This window comes from Esox lucius, chromosome 21 (assembly GCF_011004845.1).
Source record: "Esox lucius isolate fEsoLuc1 chromosome 21, fEsoLuc1.pri, whole genome shotgun sequence".
Lineage (NCBI taxonomy): Eukaryota > Metazoa > Chordata > Actinopteri > Esociformes > Esocidae > Esox > Esox lucius.
In genome coordinates, this window is record NC_047589.1 from 9,194,321 (window position 1) to 9,217,615 (window position 23,295).

Consider the following 23,295-nt stretch of genomic DNA (forward strand, 5'->3'; position numbering starts at 1 on the left):
CAGGTATCACCAGGTTTGATCTTCTTGGAGATTTCGGGAGATTTAACTGGCTGGGAAACTTTTATATTGTCTTATCGTACAATTTGCTTTTTGCTGTGGTAACCACTCTCTGCCTGATACGGAAGTTCACCTCAGCGGTCCGGGAGGAACTATTGAAAGCATTAGGTAAAATGTTCATATTAATTTAAGTTTATGTCCAACAGTTCTGAAATTACATAATTACTGGTTCATTGAATTATCCCCATTCTTAAAGAACACATTGATACAACAGTACCCTTCAAGGATGACTACAGACAGAGAACACACTAAAGATACAGTTTTCAACAATTGATTGCTGATCATAGTCGTTGTAAAGATTGTTTTGCGATCTACGTGAATGTTGTACAACAAAAAGTTGAATCCATATGTTTAAGATTGCTAGAATCAGGAAAATCAGAGGATTGCGATTTTTTTCTTCTTTATAGTTTATAGTGATATTATTAAAGAGCCTATTGCTATTTGAATACAATCTTCAGCCAACCTATCTGAAAATAACCGTTTTGTAGTGCCGGATGATCATAAGGCTAGTGATCGATTGGTTAGTGTTTCTGACAGCCTTAATACGTGGATGTCCAACAACATTAATGTGTTATGCTCAGATTTTCCGAACTAAATGAATGCAGTATGAATATAGAGTATAATTTTTCTTACTGTAGTTATTTGAAATGGAAAAAGTTAACCAAGGTGTTTTTGCGTTTATCAACCAAATGGACATAAGTAGACTGCAACTAAAAACCTGTTCAAAATTTGCAGGTACTGCCTGGGTCTGTATTATCTTAGACCTAGACAGCAAATTACTATTGGATTTGCAGGTAGCTATATCTACAGATAGGTAGAGAGAGAGAGAGATATAGATTCCTGTCATATGCAGACCTTGATTGACAAAGTGGATGAAAAGGCAGCAAAACCCATTGTGACAGCAAAGATGAGGCGTTGCCCAGAATGTGACGTAAAAATAAATAAATAAATATTTTTTTTTCTTTTGTCCTTTTCTCAAGGTTAACTGTATGCCCTTTAATTACATTTCTGACCCTATCTCTTCCCGCCCAGGTCTGGATAAATTACAGCTGTCAAACAGCCCCACGGACCCGGAGTCTGGAAAGCTCTCGGCCAATGGGCATCAGAAGACTCTTTGAAAGAGATAACGGACACAATATGGCAGCCAATGGGATATTCTGACTGGGCTGGATTCAACAGCAGTAGGTGAAAGGGATCGAGTCTGTAGAAGACACTTTTTGACAGGGTCTGACGGGTGTGGCGAACTGAGGCAAAGAGCAAATTAGCCTTGTGACATTCCATCCTCTTCCTCCTGCTTGGATAGAACGCGGGACTGGGATATGTTTGAGCAGACTGGTGTCATTATAACAGTGACCTTGATGTTCACCCCGAACAGCTACTCTGAGCCAACGTCTGGGGGACGTTTCTTCCCTCTGCACCTACTTCCTTCTCTTCCCACAACCTCTTAATTAATTCTATTCTTTTGTGCTTCCGTGATTTCCAATCTGACATTACTCCCCGTAACCGTTGTACCATTGCCTATTGTCGTGGCGGCAGGTTTAGTAGATCTTCACTGATGTGGTCAGACTAGTGGTAATTTTTTCTACCGATGTCCTATCTCAATGTTTACCCATTTGTTTTCAACCTGTACTACTTCCATTAGATACTGAGCCCATGCACGGCATCTTGCCAATGGAAAATACATGTTTGTCTTAACAGGCACCTTAGTGTGTTATTCTGAGAGTGAGGAAAGGCTGGAGTTTAAACGGCATAAAATAGAATTTCTTCTGAGGATTCATGTTAGGGAGTATATTGGACACGGATCAGTGGTCATGGGGACATTCTCTTTATAGGATGTGTATTGTGTGTGGACTCGGCAGTGGTCAAAGCATCGATGCCGATTTGAATGTTTATGCCAGAAGAAAATATGCAAAATTGTGTAAAGATTTTTTGATCTCTCCAGTAATGTAAAGTGTTACTGATTGCTATTAGATTTTTTACACATTATCCATTTGCATTGTGTATCGGCACAGTTGTAAGGGTATTATAAAAATAATTGTACATGCATTATGACAATGCACATTGTTTACGTTCGTCATAGGCCATTATCTGCTACTTTCAATTATAACGTTCATACAAAATTTAAGCTGCAAGAGGTTTTATATATACAAACAAAAATGTCAGGGACTCCATGAATGGTTGTTGTCAAGCTTTTGACAGTCATTTGGTGGTTTTACCTCTGAAGGGAGAAGGTTGGGGACCACTACTCCAGTGTGTCCGTAGAGTAGTTAAGAGTGACCATAGAGAATTATAGCAAATGCATCACTCTAGTGTAAAATTCTGGCTTACGCAAATGCATGGTTAGCACCACTGAGGCAATCTACATTTTGAACTGGTTACTTTTCTTCTTCACAACTGGCAGATCTGTCCTGAACAACGATTTTTGGGCATGACACCAATATGGTCATCAGGCTGGACCAGCCACCGAGATTAGAAAGCCAACACAGTTGGCAACATTAAAATTGTGGAAGCCATTAATAGTAATATCCATTTTCTTTGGATTTTTGCCATTTGAGGCCTCTATCATTCTCTATGGAAGTGACTAGTCAAACCCTTATCTTATTGGTCTTATCAGGCCATTTTTGAATGTCACATTGTGCTCTTTCTGTTTAGCTTTAGTAATGCTCTGTGTTTTTCTTTTATATATGTAGTTAATTATTTTGACTTGATTTACAGACAGTCGTTTACATGCTGTCGATTTAGAAACTGAAGTAGAAACTACTGTCCCAAAGAGAAGAAATCGCAGTGTTCTATGTCTGATCTTTTTAGTTAGATGGTTTTTAAAAAAATTGCATTGGCAAGCTGGAACAGGATTACCCCAAATAACCAATATGCTATTTTAAATGTTATCTAATTGTATGGGACACTAAGCTTTGTCAAACCTCTTCCTGGTGTAAATGTTGTATTTCTATGAACATTTCGTATATGTTGAATACCTCTTTTGCATTATTGGATGTAAACAGTGAGTTTGTCATTAGGCCTCCTGAGTGTTAATTCCAAGTCCACAGAAGCTCCTGTTGGACTGATGTTTCTTGTCACTAGAAAACCACCTTTTATGCCTTAGCAGCAAGAGGAGGATTTCACCAGTCTTTGTGTGTGTGTGTGTGTGTGTGTGTGTGTGTGTGTGTGACCGCATGTTTGTTGGAAAAGACAACTTCACTGTGAACACATCCTTGTCTCTGGAATTCAATTGCACACCAGTTTGAACTTTGTCGCTGCAGTGAATGTAGTCGGTAATGTTACTTCAAATGGCCGGTGGGCAAATCACCAGATAACCAGAGCACTTGTGAAAATGGATGGGGATGGACGCAATAATGGCATTACTGTTTGGTGTTGGAATAACTAAATGTGATGTGTTTCTTAAATGGGATTTGAGTGTCATGACAATGCGAATGACAGGGCATATGTTGAATTTTGGACGTGTTTTACACAGGGACCGCGTTGCGTCGATTGGATTTTAATGAAAAAATTGCTTTCTGCCACAAGTTGCCCTGTGTTATATGGTAATAGGAATAAATTTGGAAGGAAAGGTGTACTTTTTTAAATGATGAATGGCTCGCCTTACATTTGGGATTTTGCTATGCAAATCCCTTTACTGTGGCCTGTTCACTCAATACAATGCAAGATTGTAAGCAATCCAATTTGAAGCTGTCTGTAAAGTTGATTTGGCGGTGCTGATGATAAATGATACTGTGATAAGCCAGTAATGAAAAATCAATGACCAAAACCTATTCATTCTGTGGGTAAATAGCTGTTTCGTACTTGTCTGTCAAAAGGCTTACCTGTGAAATCTGAGATTTTCTCAATGTTCATTTCATCCTTAACCATCAGTTCTGTTCTAGCTTATTATCCATTGTGGACTTAGTGTACACACCAAATGCCATGCTGTTCCTAAGTGTTGCACTACGGAACAGCGTTCCATTTGGAGCATTGCTGCATTTATTACTGGTCGAAGGGAGCACACCAGTCACCATCCATGGTAGTCATACATTTCCATTTCCCAAGAGAAAAGTTTTGGTTTCCTACAGATTTTTTTCCCCACCCACTGAGCGGTTCAAAATGTTAAGGTTGACCTGTACCGTTGGTGGAGTACCTAGTAATTTTGTCTGTAGTGTTGCAGCGGATGTATGTGAATGTCGTTCGCTTTTTTTCCTGAGTTATAGCTGTGTATTTTGTTGTTTTACAATGTTGGCTTGTTTGCAAATAAAACTCTGAGAATAAGTTGCTTTTTTATTGGACAGTGTGTAACTTCACCTGCATTTGTGGCACACACAGGATTCATTCTCAATCCAAATTTTTCTAGACTGTGTCTTTCAATATAGATTCTGGAGGTATTTACCTTTATATGAACTTTATGAACTTTCATTGTTAAATCAAACTATTGAGGTCAGACCAGTATTTTGTGGTAGAGTGACCTACACAGTGGACATGTTGGTTGGCCTTCTAAACAGAAGGCTTCGAATGCTTCCAGGCAGGGCTGATGAAAGAGGTGAGAACAGGACAGGAGCACAGTGCTTCTGTTGCTCTGTGGCCAGTGGGGAGTCCTTCCTGTCCCTAGGCTGGGACTGCACAGTGCACTGAGGCATATTGGACAGTCCCATGTGTCTCTCTGGATGACCTGTGACAGAAGAGATCTCACCGTTACCTCAAGGGGTGGGCCAGTAATCCAAAACAAGACATTTGGATATAATACCACCATATTTGACCCCATTACCAAATTGTTAGTCGATATCCTTTCAGTTTAGGGGTGAAACAAAAATTCCTGTTTTCCTCAATGTTGCTTCTAAAAAAACTTCAGAAATGTGTTTACTTCCTGAAGTTGAATGGAATTGACCCCAACCCTTTTAACACGCGTGTGTAATTACCTTCTCTGTGTATACTCTGTATCTTAAGTTCACGGACAGTAGTGTCATGCTAGTTTGTTTGTCCATTTGTCTCTGAAATACCACTGGGACCAGATATCAGCTGCAGCTCCACTAATCATTAACTCTGTGACAGCTTCCTTTATTTGAAAACAGTCTACACGCTCACAGCTTAAATGCTTGATAATGAGCTGTGCGACATTATTAGTGTTTACCTTCACAAGAAGGTGTGCAGTGTGCGATAACTGCACTGCAAATTATCTGTTCAATTCTTCCTGCAATTCTTCCTGTTGAGCAACACCTTTTGCCCCACACACAACCTTTTAATGGAAGATAAAGAAACCATACCTTTTTCCTACTCCTGTGAGATTGTAGGGAAAATCCACTGGCAGACTACACTACTGTTCAAAAGTTTGGGGTCGCTTAGAAATGTCCTTGTTTTCAAAGAAAAGAAGAAAGTTCTTTGTTTGCTGAAGATACTGAACTAGCGTATCTTCAGCAGAACAGTTTTCAGTGGTGCTTACATAATCGCAAAAGGGTTTTCTAATGATCAATTATCCTTTTAAAATGATGAACTTGGATTACCAAACACTATGTGCCATTGGAACACAGGAGTGATGGTAGCTGATAACGGGCCTTTGTATTCCTATGTAGATATTCCATAAAAAATGTATCATTTCCAGCAACAATAGTCATTTACAATATTACATTTTGTATTTCTGATAAATTTTGTTATTTTAATGTACAAAAAAAATGCTTTTCCTTCAAAAACAAGGAACTTTTTAAGTGACCCAAAACGTTTGAACGGTAGTGTATTTACAACAGAACCTACGGAACTGCAAATCTTGATGTCTTTTCAATTCGAACCACAATTCAGAGTGGGTGACAAAAGGGCTGCTGTACATTATTAGACAGGTTTTTTTGTAAACACAGGATTACTTCCATCATTTGGAAAAGTGAACGATCATCTCTGGGTATACTTTGTGTAGCAGCTGCAGCACAGCCACTCCTGGACAAGCGTTAGCATGTTTATGAATGGCATTGTTACAGGAAGAATTAGACCAGGATTAGAACTTTATGAGTTGCTCTTTGATAGTGAGCACTATGGTATTTCAATGGTGACTTTTTACACTGCAGGGTTTGCGCAATTCCCATAGCTTTCCTTATATTACCTAGTTTTCCAGAAATTCTTCTTGGAATGGTCAAGAAAATCTTTTGGGAGTTTGGGGAATGGAGTTTTGCAACCCTATTTCACTGACAAGGTCCAAACCTTTTCCTGTATTTTCAGCCATTCGTCCTCCTGGGGCTCCAAAACATGCTCGGTGTCAAACTGATGGAACACTCTTCTGCTTGATGACGCTGACCGGTCGATATCATTCAGGAAAGCCTCCACGTCCGTGTGGCAGAATTGGACAAGGCTGTCATTCAACTCCTGAAACTTAATCGGAAACCAATTTAGTTAGGCAAAGTGGTATCGTTCAACTGTTCCTATACCAAATTTTATTGCTGCAATAGTGTAATGCTTGAACCCTGCTGGAAAAAGTCAAGTTGTTAAAGATTGATACCGACAAGTCTCAGAATCACATGAATAATGGAATCCGTTAAAAAGATAGCTGGCGTTGTGGAAACACGGTCTCACACTTGCGCACACACACACGCCATACCTCAGCCTGCCCCACCACGCTCACTCCTGTCAGCGTCACATCACAAGTGCCTTATTGCTGGGCTTTTATCACTAATTAAACAACCGTTAACCATTCAGATTAGGTTTTATGGGCCGACTTTTCCACAGCGAGGGCAAACAACACGGGAACTGGTGAACTTTGCCTTGTTTCACCGCACTGGACAGGAAAAGGGACACAGCGTGTTATCGCCCTGCGATCCATCTCGATGTCACCGGTTATCCTTAATGTGTTGACTTAAGGTTGGACTGCAAAAAAAGTAAAAAATGGAAAGCTGGTCGCCTGCAGCGTTCCTCTGAATCAGCTGATAAGATTGTGAAAACTAGTTGAATGTCTTTACCATGATGACCAGCGTTACATTTACTATCCCATGCCACTTCCTGTTTCCTATGTGGCGCAATACTTTTCCATCAGGAACCATAGGGTACAGGTCAAAAGTGTTGCGCAAAATTTCGCACGCATCCCATCTGACTCATGGAAGAAAATCTTATTCCATCCCAGAATCCTCTAGGAGCCGCCAATCACCATCAATGACTTGGCCGTCGCTGTCACTGCGATGGGACCGTGGGACTGGGCTAATGTGTTCAAACAGAATGAATTACACCAATAAAATGGCTGCACTGTGTTTATGTGACATGCTCAGGCAGAGTTTATAGATGATACTGGATGAGAAAAGGGGTTTGTGGGTAGGACACTCCGACCTCTCCGAGCATATTACAAGTGGGCCGTAATCAAGGTGTCACTCTTGATATGGGTCTCTCTGAACCCACAGAGGCACTCTGACTGATTACATAAAGCTCTGGAGAAAGACATGAAAGGTTACTGATGGAATGGACCTCTTACTAAGCAGGCTTCCCAAATGGCACCCTTTATCCACTGTAGTGTCCTACTTTTGGACAGATTTCTATGTAAGACATGTAAACCCAGGAAATATGATGCATTTGGTACATGAACCTACACTCACAGTAAATACTGAAATGTACCAAATTACCAAGTTGATGGAAAAGGGTAATTAATAATGAACTAGTAAAGTTAAAGAAACAAATGAAAAACTCACTAGCAAACATCAGTGTTTTCCATTCAGTCTTTTATGGGGAAATCTCTAAATGCCTCCACTCCAGTTAAAGGTAAATAAGAACCAAATGAGGGGGAGATTTTAGTCTCACTAGGTGGCAATCTTCCCTTTTCCAGGGAGCCACAAGCTAGAGAAGGCAGAGAGGCTGTAGTATCTCCAGACCCCCGTCCAGTTGCCAGGACCCACCAACCGCTGGCCAACGCTGGAAGATGTAAACCTTCAGAATGTTGTGTTCTGTCGTCAGATCAAAGCGAGCTCCCATGGAATACCTTCTTTAAAGTGGGTCAGTGAAGAAAGCTAGTGCAAATGACAACCAGAGAACCTGCCCCCGATATGCACCCCCCAACATCCCCATCAACCCCCCTGGCCTCCCCCCACCACCCACCCTCCAAACAAACAAGCATCGGGCCTTTGCTTTTGTGTTGACCCCGGAATGTCCAGACTGTTTGACCAAAACACACACACGCCGTAATTAGTTTACAAACAGTGTATGATTCACATGGCATCAAAGCCTCTCCAGCACTGCTAAGAGAGGCAAGTCCCCCAACACCCCCACCCTCATTCTTCCCCTCCACCGAGGCCGGTGTCCACTCCACGCTGACCTGGGATCAGATCTGCTGTCTGTCCGTCAATCACGGCCGCCTAAAGTCCACTGCTGCTAAATAGGTGAGGAATGTCTGGCGGGTGAGTTCCAGAAAGAATGGAGACTTAGGATACGTCCAAAATTGTCCCCTATTACTTTTATAGTGCACTCATGTTGATCCAGGCCCATAGGGAATAGGGCGCAGTTTGGGAAGCATACTTGTTAGAGCGAGGAAAAGCCTCAGCAATGTGACCTGGCTGTCACCAATGAACCGACTCACCAGTTAAGAGCATGTTTTGAGCCGTCATGGCATTGTTCAGTATAGTGGGTAGAGGAACGTCTTGATCTGGAAGGTTCTCAGCAGTATGTTCACCTTATCTATAATCACTGCACGTTATACACATTCTGTCTCCTCATTGGGTTTAGGTTTAATCCCTAATACAAGAAAGAAATTGAAATTCAACCCAATGCTTCTGGGAAAACATTTGAGTTTAAATATCAGTTCCTATACCTAAATATCTGCTCCTATATGATATGAGCATATTTACCTTTCTTTCAAAAAATCTTTGTCGCAGCCGTTTGTCTTTTGGTGGAATTGTTTTGCGCAGATGTCTGTACCACTTCCGAACAACATACCCTCGCCAACATGCCTGAATTCTACCATTGACAAGAGATTTTTTTTAGCTGGGTTAAACAGTGAGATGAAGGCAAAACACAGTGTGAAAATGACACATTGATGCGGATAAAGCCTAAGATTAGTCATGGAATAAATCATTCTCAGTGTGGATTGCATCTTGGAAACATGCAATTCATTCTCTAGGGCAGTTCACCTGCTGGCACACCTCTCTTTAAAGAGGTAAGCTCCATCGTGGATCACTCTGGTCTCATACTGCTCTTTCCGGCACATGGGACAGCACTTTCTACCGGAAAACCTCTCAAAGGCCTTCAGACAATCTTTGTGAAAAACATGGGAGCAGCTCAGCAAAACCTAGACACAACACAAATATCAGTGTTAGTGCTGATGTTCAGTATGACGTACGCATATAAATGATAAGACTCTAAACATACAGAAAGTTATGTTCCTCATCCTTCGGAAACACCCTTGACATTTCACTGACCGAATGCCTTGACATTTCAAAACGGTTTTGGTGTGCAGAGCCTCTTGGAGATAATGGTGCATATCTATGGGTTTTCCACCTCCCTCTAAGTGTTTTTGGCACAGTGCTCATGTATCTTGCCCCTTGTTGCATGCACTTCTTATTTGCTCAGGGGGCAGCAGGGCTCCTGCTGGCAGGTTTAGGGGACCTGGGGCTCCAGTCTCCTTCCCTTTGCTCCACCTGCCGCAGACTCCTGTCGTCTGCTGTCACAAGAACAGAGTGGAGACAGCAGCCCCAGCTACGAGGCTCGGGTACACACAAACACACCAGTGTACTCAGAGCTCTAGAGGGCCAGGGGAGCCATATTGATTTCCCATTGTTTTTTGGCCCGACCAACATACTCCATCATCAGTGAAAGGGACCCCTGCAGCGCACAATCTATATCTAGGAGCCTGACAAACCATTAGACCGCGGCGAGTTTCAGCTCTCGCAAGCAAAGGCTGCTTAACCCCACGGGCTACAGGCTTTACTGAGAAACGCGGAATATCAGAGACCGGGAAACGGTCTCAGGGTATATGCAGTTTGTTCAGCCACAGGTTTTGAGATGGTATGGACTGTGTTTGGTATACATAGTTTTACATAGTCAAAAGTATAATCAGCAGTAATTTGTTTTATGAATGAAGGAAATGATTTAGGCCTAAAATATACTGATAACATCCTGCAATACAGGAAATAAGATAATTGGTCTCAAAGCAAACACAGGTCACCTGTTTTTGTCAGACGCAGATCAACAAAGATTCACTTTTTCACTTTCCCTTGTAAACAGGCTCTAATTAACATTTTTCTCTCCAGTAAAACTAATATTTACACATGCATCTATGGCAACTCTGCTTTGTCAGGCCTTCCATTCTACCCCACATTCTTGAGGAGATTGGCATCTTAAAAGGGGATCAGAAAGGTGTAAGAGGCTGAATGACCCTCACAGTAACACACTGATTGCTACATCACCGCGTCACAGTTGAGTTCCGCGGCAGTATGGGTACATTTGTACAGTTGTCCACACAGATTAGAACCTACAGGAACCCGAGGAAGGGGGGGGGGGGGCTTGGGGTAGGGGAGGGGGGGGGGGGTCGCCCTAGGGAGGCGAGAAGGGTTGACGAACGCTGAACACATTCCAAAACAGCTTCTGACTATGACTGCAAATAAGCATCCGTACTGCGAACGGAGGAATACCTGAGACCGTAGGCGAAACTCCTCCCTGCAGATCGCACAGGGTTGCTTGGATTCTCCCTCGTGAACAGACCTCAACTTGACCTGAGTCCATTCATCGGCAGTTAGTCTCCTTGCCGGGGACTCCACCAAACCCATTTTCTGGGCTGAAGCCAGGCAACAGCACACAATGACACCACATAGCACATCAATCAATAATAGGGCAGTAATATCCTAAGCACCAACATGTTAATATTGCTTCACAACAAGACCAAGTTCCGAAAGTACTTTTTAATAGGTTCCCTATTTCCCAAATGCTAATGGAAAGAGGCTTAATAAAATGTGATCTGGTAAATTAGTTGATTGTTAGCCCACCTAATGTCAATGGGGGAGATGCTGGGTCAAGCACGTACTCTTTCTCCCCTGGGCCATCCTGCCACTGAGAACCTTGCTGTTTCACAGTTCCTTTCACATTAATTACTTTGCTGTGTGTTTCTGGGGATGTTCTTCTACATCTTGTCTTTCCAGGATCATACTGTGACAAATTCTGAAGCATCACATTTCGTGAGATATGGTCTTGAAGAGCTACTGAAGTGATTGCTAAATTGCCACTTGTTGCTTTGTAGTTCAAGCCCTTTAGAATGAGAGGAAAGTTTCAGGTAGATGCGTGGATAGAGAAATTTGCATCTATTTTAACAGTGAATTAATGAGACAATATGAAGTTGTGGTTTAAGAACCTGTATTCATATTTGCATGATTATAAGGACTAGGTCATCTCACCTTGGATGTGGAAATGTGCATACGTGAAAGACAATTTAGCCAAATACATACATCTGTTTCGGTTAAATAATAAATTAATACCTCTTATAGTTGGACTACTAAATCTATATATTGTCGAGGTCTATGACAAATGCACGGTCTTATGTTGAAACATTGTTGTCATGCACAACGCACAACTTTTCTGATGTCTTGAATTATTAATGTTACTTGATGTGTTAACTCGTTCTAACTATATTATATCGAGAACGAAATGCAAACCAGATTCAATCAGTCAATTGACTGATGCCCAAGTCAACAGGTTTGTGAGCAAGTTAATATTATTCAGCAAGTTAGCCATCAGGTTTACGGCAAGGACTCTACTACATGTAAAAAGCATAGTGCCTAAACAGTTCTTACAAGCAAATTAACAATCAGCTAGGCATAATACTGGGTCTCTTCCGACAATTGTATAAAAAACGAATTAATAAGCGATGTAGCGAAATCGAAATCTAGAGAGAGACGAGAAATTTAAATCCAAACCTTCCGCATTGTGATCTGTCTGATTCTGTTAGAGGTAGTGTTTATATGGTTGCTTAGTAACCAAGGCTACCGATCCTCACTGCTGGCGCTAGCCACCTTATCCCATCAACTCTGATTCTTTGGTCAAGTCAATTCATGATGGTCTGAGCAATTTTTTTTGCCTTATGTTGTTATTACCCTGCTAGAACAATACAACATCTTATATAATGAATTATTCATGTCATGACAGAAATGTAGTGTTTGAAATTATTTAAATGATTTCAAGTAAATATTTCAATACCTAAGTTATATGAAAATAATTATACATTAAATAGGGCTGCTTTTATCAAACGTATTTTATGATGTATGGAGCGGTTTCTATCAAAATGTAAACTACGGAGTCACACATATAGAGTCAGAAATACGTAATGCAACTATCAAATAAAAATCACTGTCAAGAAATATATGCATACAGTTTCACAAACATATGTAAAAATCAAAAACTAAAAACAAATGAATCGTTAACAAAAACAAAGGATGATTAGCAAACAAATGTAAGACCGTTTTTTTTCTGTTGAATCATATTTTTGTGAATGTGACAGCATTTGTCACATGCATTTTACTGATTTGTGACTTGCATTATTTTTGTGAGTGGCCTTACATATTTATGATTTGCTCCACATATTTATGAGGGCCGCTACATTTTGTGGGTAGCGTTGCGTAATTTGGGAGCATTTTGCCGATCAGAATTGTACGGGATCCAGATTAGGACCTCTTTAGCTCTGGTTTTGTAGGCTCCCCCCTATTTGTTTAAAACATACATACAAAATAACACAGCACGTAATTACTTGTGTAAATGAAGTGTTGGGTAATAAGAATGATTCATGTTTACACATTTTACAATTCAGCATAATTTTAGGCTGTTTGGTACAACTCTAACAGTTGAGCTAAATAAATATCATAATGCTTGCCTTATCTTGGGTAATAAGAATGATTCATGTTTACACATTTTACAATTCAGCATAATTTTAGGCTGTTTGTTGTTTATTTCTACAGCTCACCAGCATTGTGTGTAATTTCGAAACAATCAAGATAAACATTTACTTTGAACATGAAGGTTGGTCTCAAGTGACATTCAAGTTTCTCATGTTGAGACATTTTATTCTTAAATTGTTGTGCTATTTGCCCACGCAGTCTTTCACAGAGTGGTGAACCTCTCCCCATCCTCACCTCTGACAGACCCATATGCAATCATGTTACTGACCTGTTGCCAGTAACATGATTCCATGTTTTGACCTTCAACTTGACACATTTCACTGGTATGGATCCACATAGTAAATATATGGTGCCTTTGGAAAATATTCAGACTAATTCACTTTCTCCACATTTAGTTGAGTTATAGACCAAATGTATAATTGATAAAACTAACATTTTGCCATCAATCTGTACAAAATACACCATAGTAACAAAGCGAAAACTGGTTTTCAGAATTTTGGTCAATTTACTGAAAAAAAATAACTGTAATATCTCAAGTAAGCATTCAGACCCTTTATTTAATACTTTGTAGAAGCATACGTCTTTGACAGCAATCACATCTTTGAGTTTTCATTGGTACAACTCTAACAGTTGAGCTAAATAAATATCATAATGCTTGCCTTATCTTGGGTAATAAGAATGATTCATGTTTACACATTTTACAATTCAGCATAATTTTAGGCTGTTTGTTGTTTATTTCTACAGCTCACCAGCATTGTGTGTAATTTCGAAACAATCAAGATAAACATTTACTTTGAACATGAAGGTTGGTCTCAAGTGACATTCAAGTTTCTCATGTTGAGACATTTTATTCTTAAATTGTTGTGCTATTTGCCCACGCAGTCTTTCACAGAGTGGTGAACCTCTCCCCATCCTCACCTCTGACAGACCCATATGCAATCATGTTACTGACCTGTTGCCAATTGACCTAATTAGTTGTGTGATATTCCACCAGGTTAAGTTTTTTTAGCATTACACAACTTTTCTCTTGTCTTTTGTTGCCTCCGTCCCAACTGTTTTGAAACATGCTGCTGGCATATAAGTGGGCATGTATTTTTCAAGAAACAATAAAATGTCTCTATGTTTTTGTACTATTTTCTATTGAATATAGGGTTTAAATGATTTGCACATCATTGCATTCTGTTATTATTATTAACATTTTACATCGAAACTGTTTTTGGAAACGGGGTTGTATATGTGGAACCTATTGTTTGGTGGACTGCACTAGCATTGAGTGACCTTGTTTGAAATGTGAAGACTTATTAAAGGCCCCCCAATATTTTTTTTTGTTCTTCCAGAAAAAGAACTGTGACTTCTGTCTACACAACAGGTGATTTCTTCATTCTCAAGAAACGTCCCCGAATGGTCGGAATACATGGCCAAAAAAAGGTCTATCTATGTTGGGGTAGAATTACTCACCTGTAGCTGTCGTCAGAGCTGAGCTGAACAAAGGTAAGCTGCTCATACCTATGCTGTGAGCTAACGGATCCCTCTCAGGTCACCAAACATGGAACACCATGAACACAAACACACACACCAGTTCCTAACAATCTTTATTTTTTTCTGTGGGGTTGATGAAAGTTAGCCTTATTTCTCACATACTGCATGGTTGGTGTGTGTCTTTTAAAATGCTTTGCGGCTTTGATTGACTTTGATGTGCTGGGACAGAACCAGTGAAAACAGATGGCTGAGGAGAGGACCCAACGATGAGGCCTGTCAATCTTAGGAGCCTTCTAAGAAAACAAAACGAGGAGCCTGCTCACAGAGAGGATGGAAGCTCTGCGCTTCTCAAGAGGCTGGCACATTCTTGAGATTAGAGAAAGAAAAACGCAGACCATCGCCGCTAATGCCTTAGACAAAGGCGTGGAGCAATTTATTAGTTAAGAATTCAAGCCTAGAGCCCCAATCAAAGAGTTGCCGTCCACAATACCAGACTAGGGCCCTCGCCTGTGTTTTTTTAAGTAAATAATCATGGTTAAAAGATATGGCAAAGATGGGGCTCAAGTCCTTCATAAAGCCTTGCATTCTTTCAACTGTCATCAGAATGGATTTCAGTACATGCTTTTATTTTCAACAGGGACCTGTTTGTCTTTTTCTTTATAAATACCATTTTAAAGAGCTTTTTATTTAACTTCCCCCCTCCTCTAAACCTCTTTACCTGATCTGAGGTATTTTGAAAAGAAAAACTCACCTTGTCGTGCAAAGAGCCGACGACTTAAGGAAAAGAAAAAAAGGGTCCTGTAGTGGTGAAGCTCTGAAAGAGAACCCTTTGCTTAACCCCTTTGCAAACTGTGTAAGCCAACGATAGCTTGAAAAGGAAAAAAATAATCCCACTATTTATCTATGTTGAAAAAAAAGACATGCAGGGTACAGAATACGTGATGTGATTAATAACACCAGGAACAATTTTTTTTAGAATCATGGTTGATATGATATCCCAATTATTAAATCCCAGAAAAATATTTTGACTCTTGTTGATTATAATTAGGTGACCCATGAATCCTAAATTAATTCCTAACTCATTTAGTGGGGTCAATCATTTCTGTCACTTGAGACAAAATGGATCTCCTTTTTCCATGTTTTGACCTTCAACTTGACACATTTCACTGGTATGGATCCACATAGTAAATATATGGTGCCTTTGGAAAATATTCAGACTAATTCACTTTCTCCACATTTAGTTGAGTTATAGACCAAATGTATAATTGACAAAACAAACATTTTGCCATCAATCTGTACAAAATACACCATAGTAACAAAGCGAAAACTGGTTTTCAGAATTTTGGTCAATTTACTGAAAAAAAATAACTGTAATATCTCAAGTAAGCATTCAGACCCTTTATTTAATACTTTGTAGAAGCATACGTCTTTGACAGCAATCACATCTTTGAGTTTTCATTGGTACAACTCTAACAGTTGAGCTAAATAAATATCATAATGCTTGCCTTATCTTCCAAATTGTAAATAATCTGAACTCTAGATTAAATAGTCTCATTCCTATCTATAGCCCCCAGCACACATACCAAACGAGAACTAAATCACTAATATTTGGTAAATATCGCAAATATTTGGTAAATATCGCAGATATTTGCGCACTAGTATGAGTGTTGTATGTAGGGGGCCTCAGATTTGGAACGGGATTGATGATGACCTTAAGGTGCTGCCCTCTATCTCCAATTTTAAAAAACAACTAAAAAAATATTATTTATCAACTTATATTTAGTATATAACTGCTTTCTCATGGACTACTGGGATGTAATGAGCATGAATGTATGTGTATGTACTGTATGTTTTGTGCATTTTTTCTTGTGAGTTTTGTCATCATCGCCTGGTAACTGATGGTGACCATGTATCTTTATTGTACCACATTTCTTTTGTAAAATTACGGGCCTCCACCCATAAGCTTCTCTAGCTTCTTTGGGGGACCCATTCATTATACCGATGTGATTTTGTTGCAACGATTGTATTATTATATTGCTTTTGGTATTTGTGAATAAACTTCGAAACTTCAAACTTCAAACAGCTTTGCACACCTGGATCTGGTTTTCTGTAAGGACCTCTGTATTTTGCTCATTAATACTTCTCTCAATCCTGACCAGTCTCCCAGTCCTTGTGCTGAGAAGCATCCCCATTGCATAATGCTCCCACCACCAACTATTGTGATGTTATTAGATGATGAGCAGTGCCTTATTTTAGCAAGACACAGTGTTTGGCATTCAGGCATAATAGTTAGATTTTTTCCTCATCAGACCAAGACTTTTTACTCCTTCTCTCTGAATCTTTCTGGAGGCATGTCAAATGCCTTTTACCCTGGTGTGGTTTCTGTCTAGCTACTCTACGATAAAGACCTGATTTATTGAGTGTGGCAGAGATTGTTTTCCTCCTAGCAGTTGCTTCCATCTTTGCAGAGAAACTCTGGTCAGGTGGTCATGGGGTTCTTGGTCACTTCCCTAGGTCTCTTCTTCCCCAGATACTTAGTCAGGAGTCTTGGTGGTGTCAAACTTATCCATTCCACATTGATGGAGCACACAATGCCCCTGTGAACTTTCATTGCTATAGCAAATAAAATTCATAGCATTCCCAAAATCTACGCCTCAATGCGGCTATATTGGAGGTCAGTTGATGGCAAACAATAGTTTAATCAATTATAAACTAAATCTGTAACCTAACAAGTTGTGGAAAAACTGAAGGGATCTGAATACTTTTTCAAGGCACTTTGTATATATTGATATTTTCTTTAAGATATATGATCAAGCATTTCTATGATTTATTGCAGGAATGTGAAAGATGTGAAAAATAGAGGAATGTTTTTGGTGAAAGAGCAGTATGCTATATTCAAATCCATTGTGCACTAGCAGCCTAACGGGATGAATCATGCAAGGCCACTGTGTCCATATTTCTAATAAAAATAAATATTTTATATTGTCTTGGATGGAGAAGGCATTGAACAATGAAATAGCGCTATATCTAATGAGAACTGTAGGTGGACTAAACTGTTATTAACTACTTGTTTATTTTTATACTGGGAATGACTTGCAATTTTTATATCGGGAATGACTTGCAATATTTGTCATATTTGGATTTTATTTTCATATTGTGATCGATATTTAACATAATGTGTAGGCTGAGGTATAAATATGTTAAGGTTTCAGGCTACAGTGTGCAGTAATAAAAATGGTCTGGATTCGATCCATACATTACAAGTGATATATGGCATTGTTTTCAAATGAATAGTTGGCCAGAGATTACGTTTGTGGAGGAAAAGGGCAAGCCATAATAGTTAATTAACAATTATGTCAACCACTGCAGATGACCTAGTAGACCAATCACTTTGATAGGAGACAGTGGAGAAGACAGAAATCAAATCATTTTATGACTCCCCCATAACCTATCCTAATTTGACTTTAATCACCTTATACCGAAAAGGACTCCCTCCCCTGGTTATCTGAAAAGTGAACAATCAGATAATGAAGATAGAAAGGCTATAGCAAGCCTGCGATATACCGCAATCTTACCTCATACGTCACTGGTTCATTGCTGACTAAGTTGGCCATAAGAAAACATGCCTGTCATTCCAGCATTTTCTATGAGTGTTCAGGAGATGGAGCTCCTAATGATTAGACGTGTCCTTTGTAAATGAAATACAAATCACTGAGGGCTTTTGGTTTTACTTCATTTACTAAGTGCTACATTACCTCATACTTTGGACCTAACAATGGATTTCCCATAAATCTCTGCACGGTTGAAATGATGAACGGGCTCACATATCACCAAATGTGCCAGTGCTTATTAGCACTTCTGAAGCTATTGATCAACCATTTTGATTAATCTCCAGTGGGGCCTTGGTTGCTTTTGGAGTTGTCCGGTAGAACTGGCTTCCAATTCTCCTTCTCAATTAGCTTCAGTTTGTGCTGACTGCTGTGGCTGAACCCTGGCAAGAGGACATCTACTGCAGTGAACTAGTGCCAGAACAGAAGAGTTATAGGAACTAACTCAACCTCTGTTGCCTGTTACTGTGGTATTAATCTTGATAAGACAAGCACCACCGCAGTTTATGCAAATAGCATAAAATTTGCCCCAATCTGTACAAAGTGTGCCAATTCTCATGTTTTTGTGATACTGTCACATTCCCTGGACTATTAGAGGAAAGTTTGTTTAAATGATCAATGCTTATTCGTCATCCATCAATTATGATGGCTATATGGAGAATTAACTAATGAAGTTATAGACTACAGACGTCTTTAATGAGAATCCATGAAGAAAGCATGTAGGCAGCTACTCTGCCATTGCAAAGAAGTATATACTTGTTGCTGTGCAAAATGAGCAAAGTGGATTTCACTGTGGATGTCACAGCCGTAACCAGTAATTTTTGTCAAGCATGTTAGGCCATCTCTCTCCATAATGGACAATAATTGAGCAGAATTCATCTCTGTGGCTGAGAATAGACTCACATAATGGCCATAAATTGAGCTTTAGGATGGAATTATCTGAGAAAATCTGATCAACCCTGCTGTGAAAGGCGGTGAGACTTTCATACAGAGGTGTCGTACTTATCCTTAACTGCATGCTGATTATATACATGGCATATAGAAATGATTCAAATTATACCTTTTCAGCCCTAAGGTCAACGGGTCCATAGGTAGAATACATTGTGAGGATAGTGAACAGCATTTTACCTGAGCAACTTTTGAAATAAACTGAATAATAATTGGAATTTAAGTGAAATTTGTAATCAATATGAAAACTGTCATATGCAAAAGTCATTGAACATTTTAGGATCATGTCATTTATTTTACCAAAGACATGATTTCTACATTTCTATGGTTTTCCAGACCTACTCAGGGACGTCAAGTATACTGAAGACTGCTGAAAATACAGCAGAGTTATAGGAACTAAGTCAAACTATTTTGCCTCTTAGAAACAACAGACAAAAGATAGCGAAGGGTTCCTATAAATCGTCTCCTCTGACACTGTTCAGTCTTCAAGCCTTTCAAACTAAACATCCAATTTATTATGGAAAAGGTTGGCCAGGCTATCCACATTGTCCCATTTTTTCCAGGTAGTATTGCTGGGATGTAAGGCTGGGATGGGCTACAGGACAATAGGCAAGCAGCTTAGTGAGAAGGCAACAACTGTTGGCGCAATTATTAGAAAATGGAAGAAGTTCAAGATGACGGTCAATCTCCCTCAGTCCCATGCAAGATCTCAGCTCGTGGGGCATCAATGATCATGAGGAAGGTGAGGGATCAGCTCAGAACTACACGGCAGAACCTGGTCAATGACCTGAAGAGAGCTGGGACCACAGTCTCAAAGAAAACCATTAGTAACACACTACGCCGTCATGGATTAAAGTCCTGCAGCGCACGCAAGGTCCACCTGCTCAAGCCAGCGCATGTCCAGGCCTGTCTGATGTTTGCCAATGACCATCTGGATGATCCAGAGGAGGAATGGGAGAAGGTCATGTGGTCTGATGAGACAAAAATAGAGCTTTTTGGTCTAAAAATGTTTGGAGGAAGAAAAAGGATGAGTACAACCCCAAGAACACCATCCCAACCGTGAAGCATGGAGGTGGAAACATCATTCTTTGGGGATGCTTTTCTGCAAAGGGGACAGGATGACTGCACTGTATTGAGGGGAGGATGGATGGGGCCATGTATCGCAAGATCTTGGCCAACAACCTCCTTCTCTCAGTAAGAGCATTGAAGATGGGTTGTTGCTGGGTCTTCCAGCATGACAATTACCCGAAACAATGGCCTAGCAAGTCTCCAGACCTGAATCCATTAGAAAATCTTTGGAGGGAGCTGAAAGTCCGTATTGCCCAGCGACAGCCCCGAAACCTGAAGGATCTTGAGAAGGTCTTTATGGAGGAGTGGGCCAAAATCCCTGCTGCAGTGTGTGCAAACCTGGTCAAGAAGTACAGGAAACGTATGATCTCTGTAATTGCAAACAAAGGTTTCTGTACCTTAAATATTAAGTTCTGCTTTTCTGTTGTATCAAATACTTATGTCATGCAATAAAATGCAGTTTAATTACTTAAAAATCATAAATTTTTTCTTTTAGATTCCGTCACTCACAGTTGAAGAGTACCTATGATAAATATTACAGACTTCTACATGCTTTGTAAGTAGGAAAACCTGCAAAATTGACAGTGTATCAAATGCTTGTTCTCGCCACTGTATGTATATATATATACACAGCTCCGGAATAAATTAAGAGACCACTGCACCTTTTTCTTTCCTTTCCAAAAAGGTACATAAGGAAGGTTTTGAGTGAGGAACAGAAGGGTTAAAATTAAGAGACCACTGCACATAAATGCTTCTGTTCCTCACTCAAAACTCCTTTTCAACTTTTTTGGAGAAAATGGTGCAGTGGTCTCTTAATTTTTTCCGTGTTGTGAAGGTGAGGGATCAGCCCAGAACTACACGGCTGTTCCGTGTTAACAAAATTAATAATCATGTTGTGGTTTTTCCCCTTCAAAGTTATATTATTTTAAGTGTACAAGGAGTTGTGACATGAACAAAAATGTATATTATTTTACTAACGTCCCTGAATTGTGTAATGGTCATGTAAGTGGTTTATCATTTTTGATATATTCAGTGTAGTGTTTTTTAGTTTTTTACTTTGCATTCTTGGAAAAGGGATGTACGTTTCACAGTCAGTCTTTTAAGAAGCTCATGACAACATTTGGGTGGGAGTGAGGGAGGGAGAAAATCAATGAGTGTGTAAGTGAATAAATGGGTGAGCTAATGGGTGAGTTTGACTCAGGTTTGCCTGCACTGTACATGGTGGAATGTGTTTTGTGGTGAATCTCGCAAATGTCAAGGTCTTTGCGCAATAAGAATAAATATCACAACCACTCTCTCGAATGATCATATAATGGGAAACATTCCGCTGTACAGGACACCACTGTCTCCTTCCCTCGTCCTCCATGTTATGATGATCACAACTGATAACATGAGGTTCGACAACTGAACATGGGACCTATGAAGCGGTCATAACGACAAAAACAATGGGATATTTTTAAGACGGTACTTGAGCTTGGTGGTTACTTCTATATTTCCAATTATACTGTCAGATCACTGTACTTCATTTGAAAAGTTTAGCATTTGGTGGTTTTCTGTTACAGTGCTTGCTCAGCTATGAAAATAATATCTTAAGGTAAACTGTATTTTTATGGCAGGTGTACCCTTGCATAATACAACCATATATGCAGTATTTCTATTGATTTATTTACACAGCATTGGTTACGATTTTGTACAGCATACAGGATTAAGCTCTCGCAAACATTTTTCCTCTCACTCGAAAATACAAAATGGTTGGATTGACAAAAGCCAAGCCCATCATAAAAAACATCAAAACCCCACTGTTTAAATGACACATGTTGCTAAACCGTTCAGGAGGCAAGTCATTCACCACAGCTCTGATACTTCAAAGCATGCTGAGGTTGTGCCAAATGCAAGCAGTCTTTTGGCCTCTTGTTGTAATTTCAGACAGCGATGAAAGGTAAAGTAGCAACACATATTTACCTGTTTTTCAAGGTGCCAAAGGTACAGCAAGTGTTTGCGTTTCCGTTATCTGTCTGATCAAACCATTTTTCCACTTTACCATGTGATTAATGTTTATCTATGAACCCAAATCTCACTTTGTGGTGAAATGAGGCCTAGATAGAACACCTCAAGATCAATTATGACATTGAAAAAATACGCCTGGATTAAGCAATCTTAAAGTGAATGTTAATGGCACTGTACCCTTATAAATCTGTTATGAATATGAGACATAAAACATGACTTATCATATAAAGTGCATACATATTTCTGATCATTTAAAATGTTTCATTATTTAAGGCAAAAAATAACATCCCTATAAGTGTAATAAACAAATGCAGGTATAAACACTGAAGAAACACGTAAGAATCCAGTTAATAAAAACAGTTTAATCTCATGGGCCAAACTGCGCCTCCCTGTCATGGTTCATCTTTAGCGGAAGTGTCTGTCATTTTTCCTTCTAGTTGGATCAAATGTGGATAACCAGATTCGATGGCCATCACAAAACAAATGTACTGAGTTTCTTTAAATAGGAGTTAGGTGCAAACCACCCTCAAGAGCTGGTGTCGAGAAAGATTGTAGAGGTGACGCTTGATGTTGCAGTTGTGACCTTTGATTGTCACAGCATCATTTCTCATGGTGAGTTCACCAACTCACTGGTGAAGACTTTGAAAGTCAACCTGACAAGTGGGAGGAGACAGGAGGGTTTGATTTGCTCTGTTGCAGGCTGTTAACATTGCAAAAACAAAGCTCTTGGTTTGAATGAGTAATGCAAACATATAGAAATGGGACATATCATCTAGTGTCAGACCCATAAGGAAGCTGTGCTGTCCAGATACAGTAGAAGTATAGTAACCTTGTGATAACTTGCCATGTGTTATGATTTGCCTCAACAAAGCCTCCTCCCTAAAGAAAAATCCCTGCCTGTCTTGGGCAATTAGAGAAAATACCACTGTGGCACAATTGCGCTACAGGTGAAATGTATTAATGAATAAAGCTGATGTTTATGTTTGAGGACATGGCTGGAGTCCATTCTAGGCTTACGAAATATTGAATTGAGTTAGCCTTTCGCCTCATTGACATAAATGCATGTGCTTTTACACCCTTGGACACTGTTCCTGAAACATTCATTCAGACTGTCAATGCCTACTGCAGTCTTTTGTTATGTGTATGCAGTGTCAGATATCATTTTTTGTAAGGTTCGTGTTCGCTCATTCACTAACACTCAGATGTGAAGAGACATTACTGTGTGATCAAATCGGAGGTGACAGCTCATTGGCTGTTTGCCTGCTCTCTTTTTGCCAAAGTAAACAGGTGAGCTTCCCATCTCATTA

The 23,295-nt window shown here is 39.7% G+C and overlaps 2 protein-coding genes across 4 annotated transcripts in view; one reads left to right on the forward strand and one right to left on the reverse strand.

Annotated features, from left to right (window-relative positions):
* lmbr1 (limb development membrane protein 1) overlaps positions 1-4,317 on the forward strand; it is a 48,234-nt gene extending 43,917 nt beyond the window's left edge. For both annotated transcript variants that reach the window (XM_010885488.4, XM_010885489.4), the window contains exons 16-17: positions 4-165; positions 1,090-4,317. In XM_010885488.4, coding sequence (XP_010883790.1) covers positions 4-165; positions 1,090-1,175 — 248 coding nt within the window. In that variant the 3' untranslated portion in view covers positions 1,176-4,317. The remainder of the gene's footprint in view (positions 1-3; positions 166-1,089) is intronic.
* A 37-nt stretch (positions 4,318-4,354) lies between these two features.
* Positions 4,355-12,078, reverse strand: rnf32 (ring finger protein 32). 2 transcript variants are annotated; one of them, XM_010885492.3, is made up of 7 exons: positions 11,904-12,078; positions 10,980-11,238; positions 10,629-10,771; positions 9,141-9,286; positions 8,847-8,955; positions 6,229-6,396; positions 4,355-4,714 (listed from the first exon to the last, which is right to left on the reverse strand). In XM_010885492.3, the coding sequence occupies exons 1-7, from the start codon at positions 11,910-11,912 to the stop codon at positions 4,484-4,486; spliced, it is 1,065 nt and encodes a 354-aa protein (XP_010883794.3). In that variant the 5' UTR covers positions 11,913-12,078; the 3' UTR covers positions 4,355-4,483. The 2 variants fall into 2 exon arrangements, with proteins under 2 accessions (XP_010883794.3, XP_010883793.3); XM_010885491.3 differs by having other exon boundaries at positions 9,129-9,286.
* Positions 12,079-23,295: the final 11,217 nt, after the last annotated feature.

What these genes read in the sequence shown, in the direction of transcription:
- rnf32 (XM_010885491.3), bottom strand. An exon ending in AGTTTCGCCTACGGTCTCAG is followed by an intron (nt 9,287 to 10,628) that starts GTATTCCTCCGT and finishes TGTTGTGTCTAG; the next exon opens with GTTTTGCTGAGCTGCTCCCA. An exon ending in AAAGATTTTTTGAAAGAAAG is followed by an intron (nt 6,397 to 8,846) that starts GTAAATATGCTC and finishes TTTCCGATTAAG; the next exon opens with TTTCAGGAGTTGAATGACAG.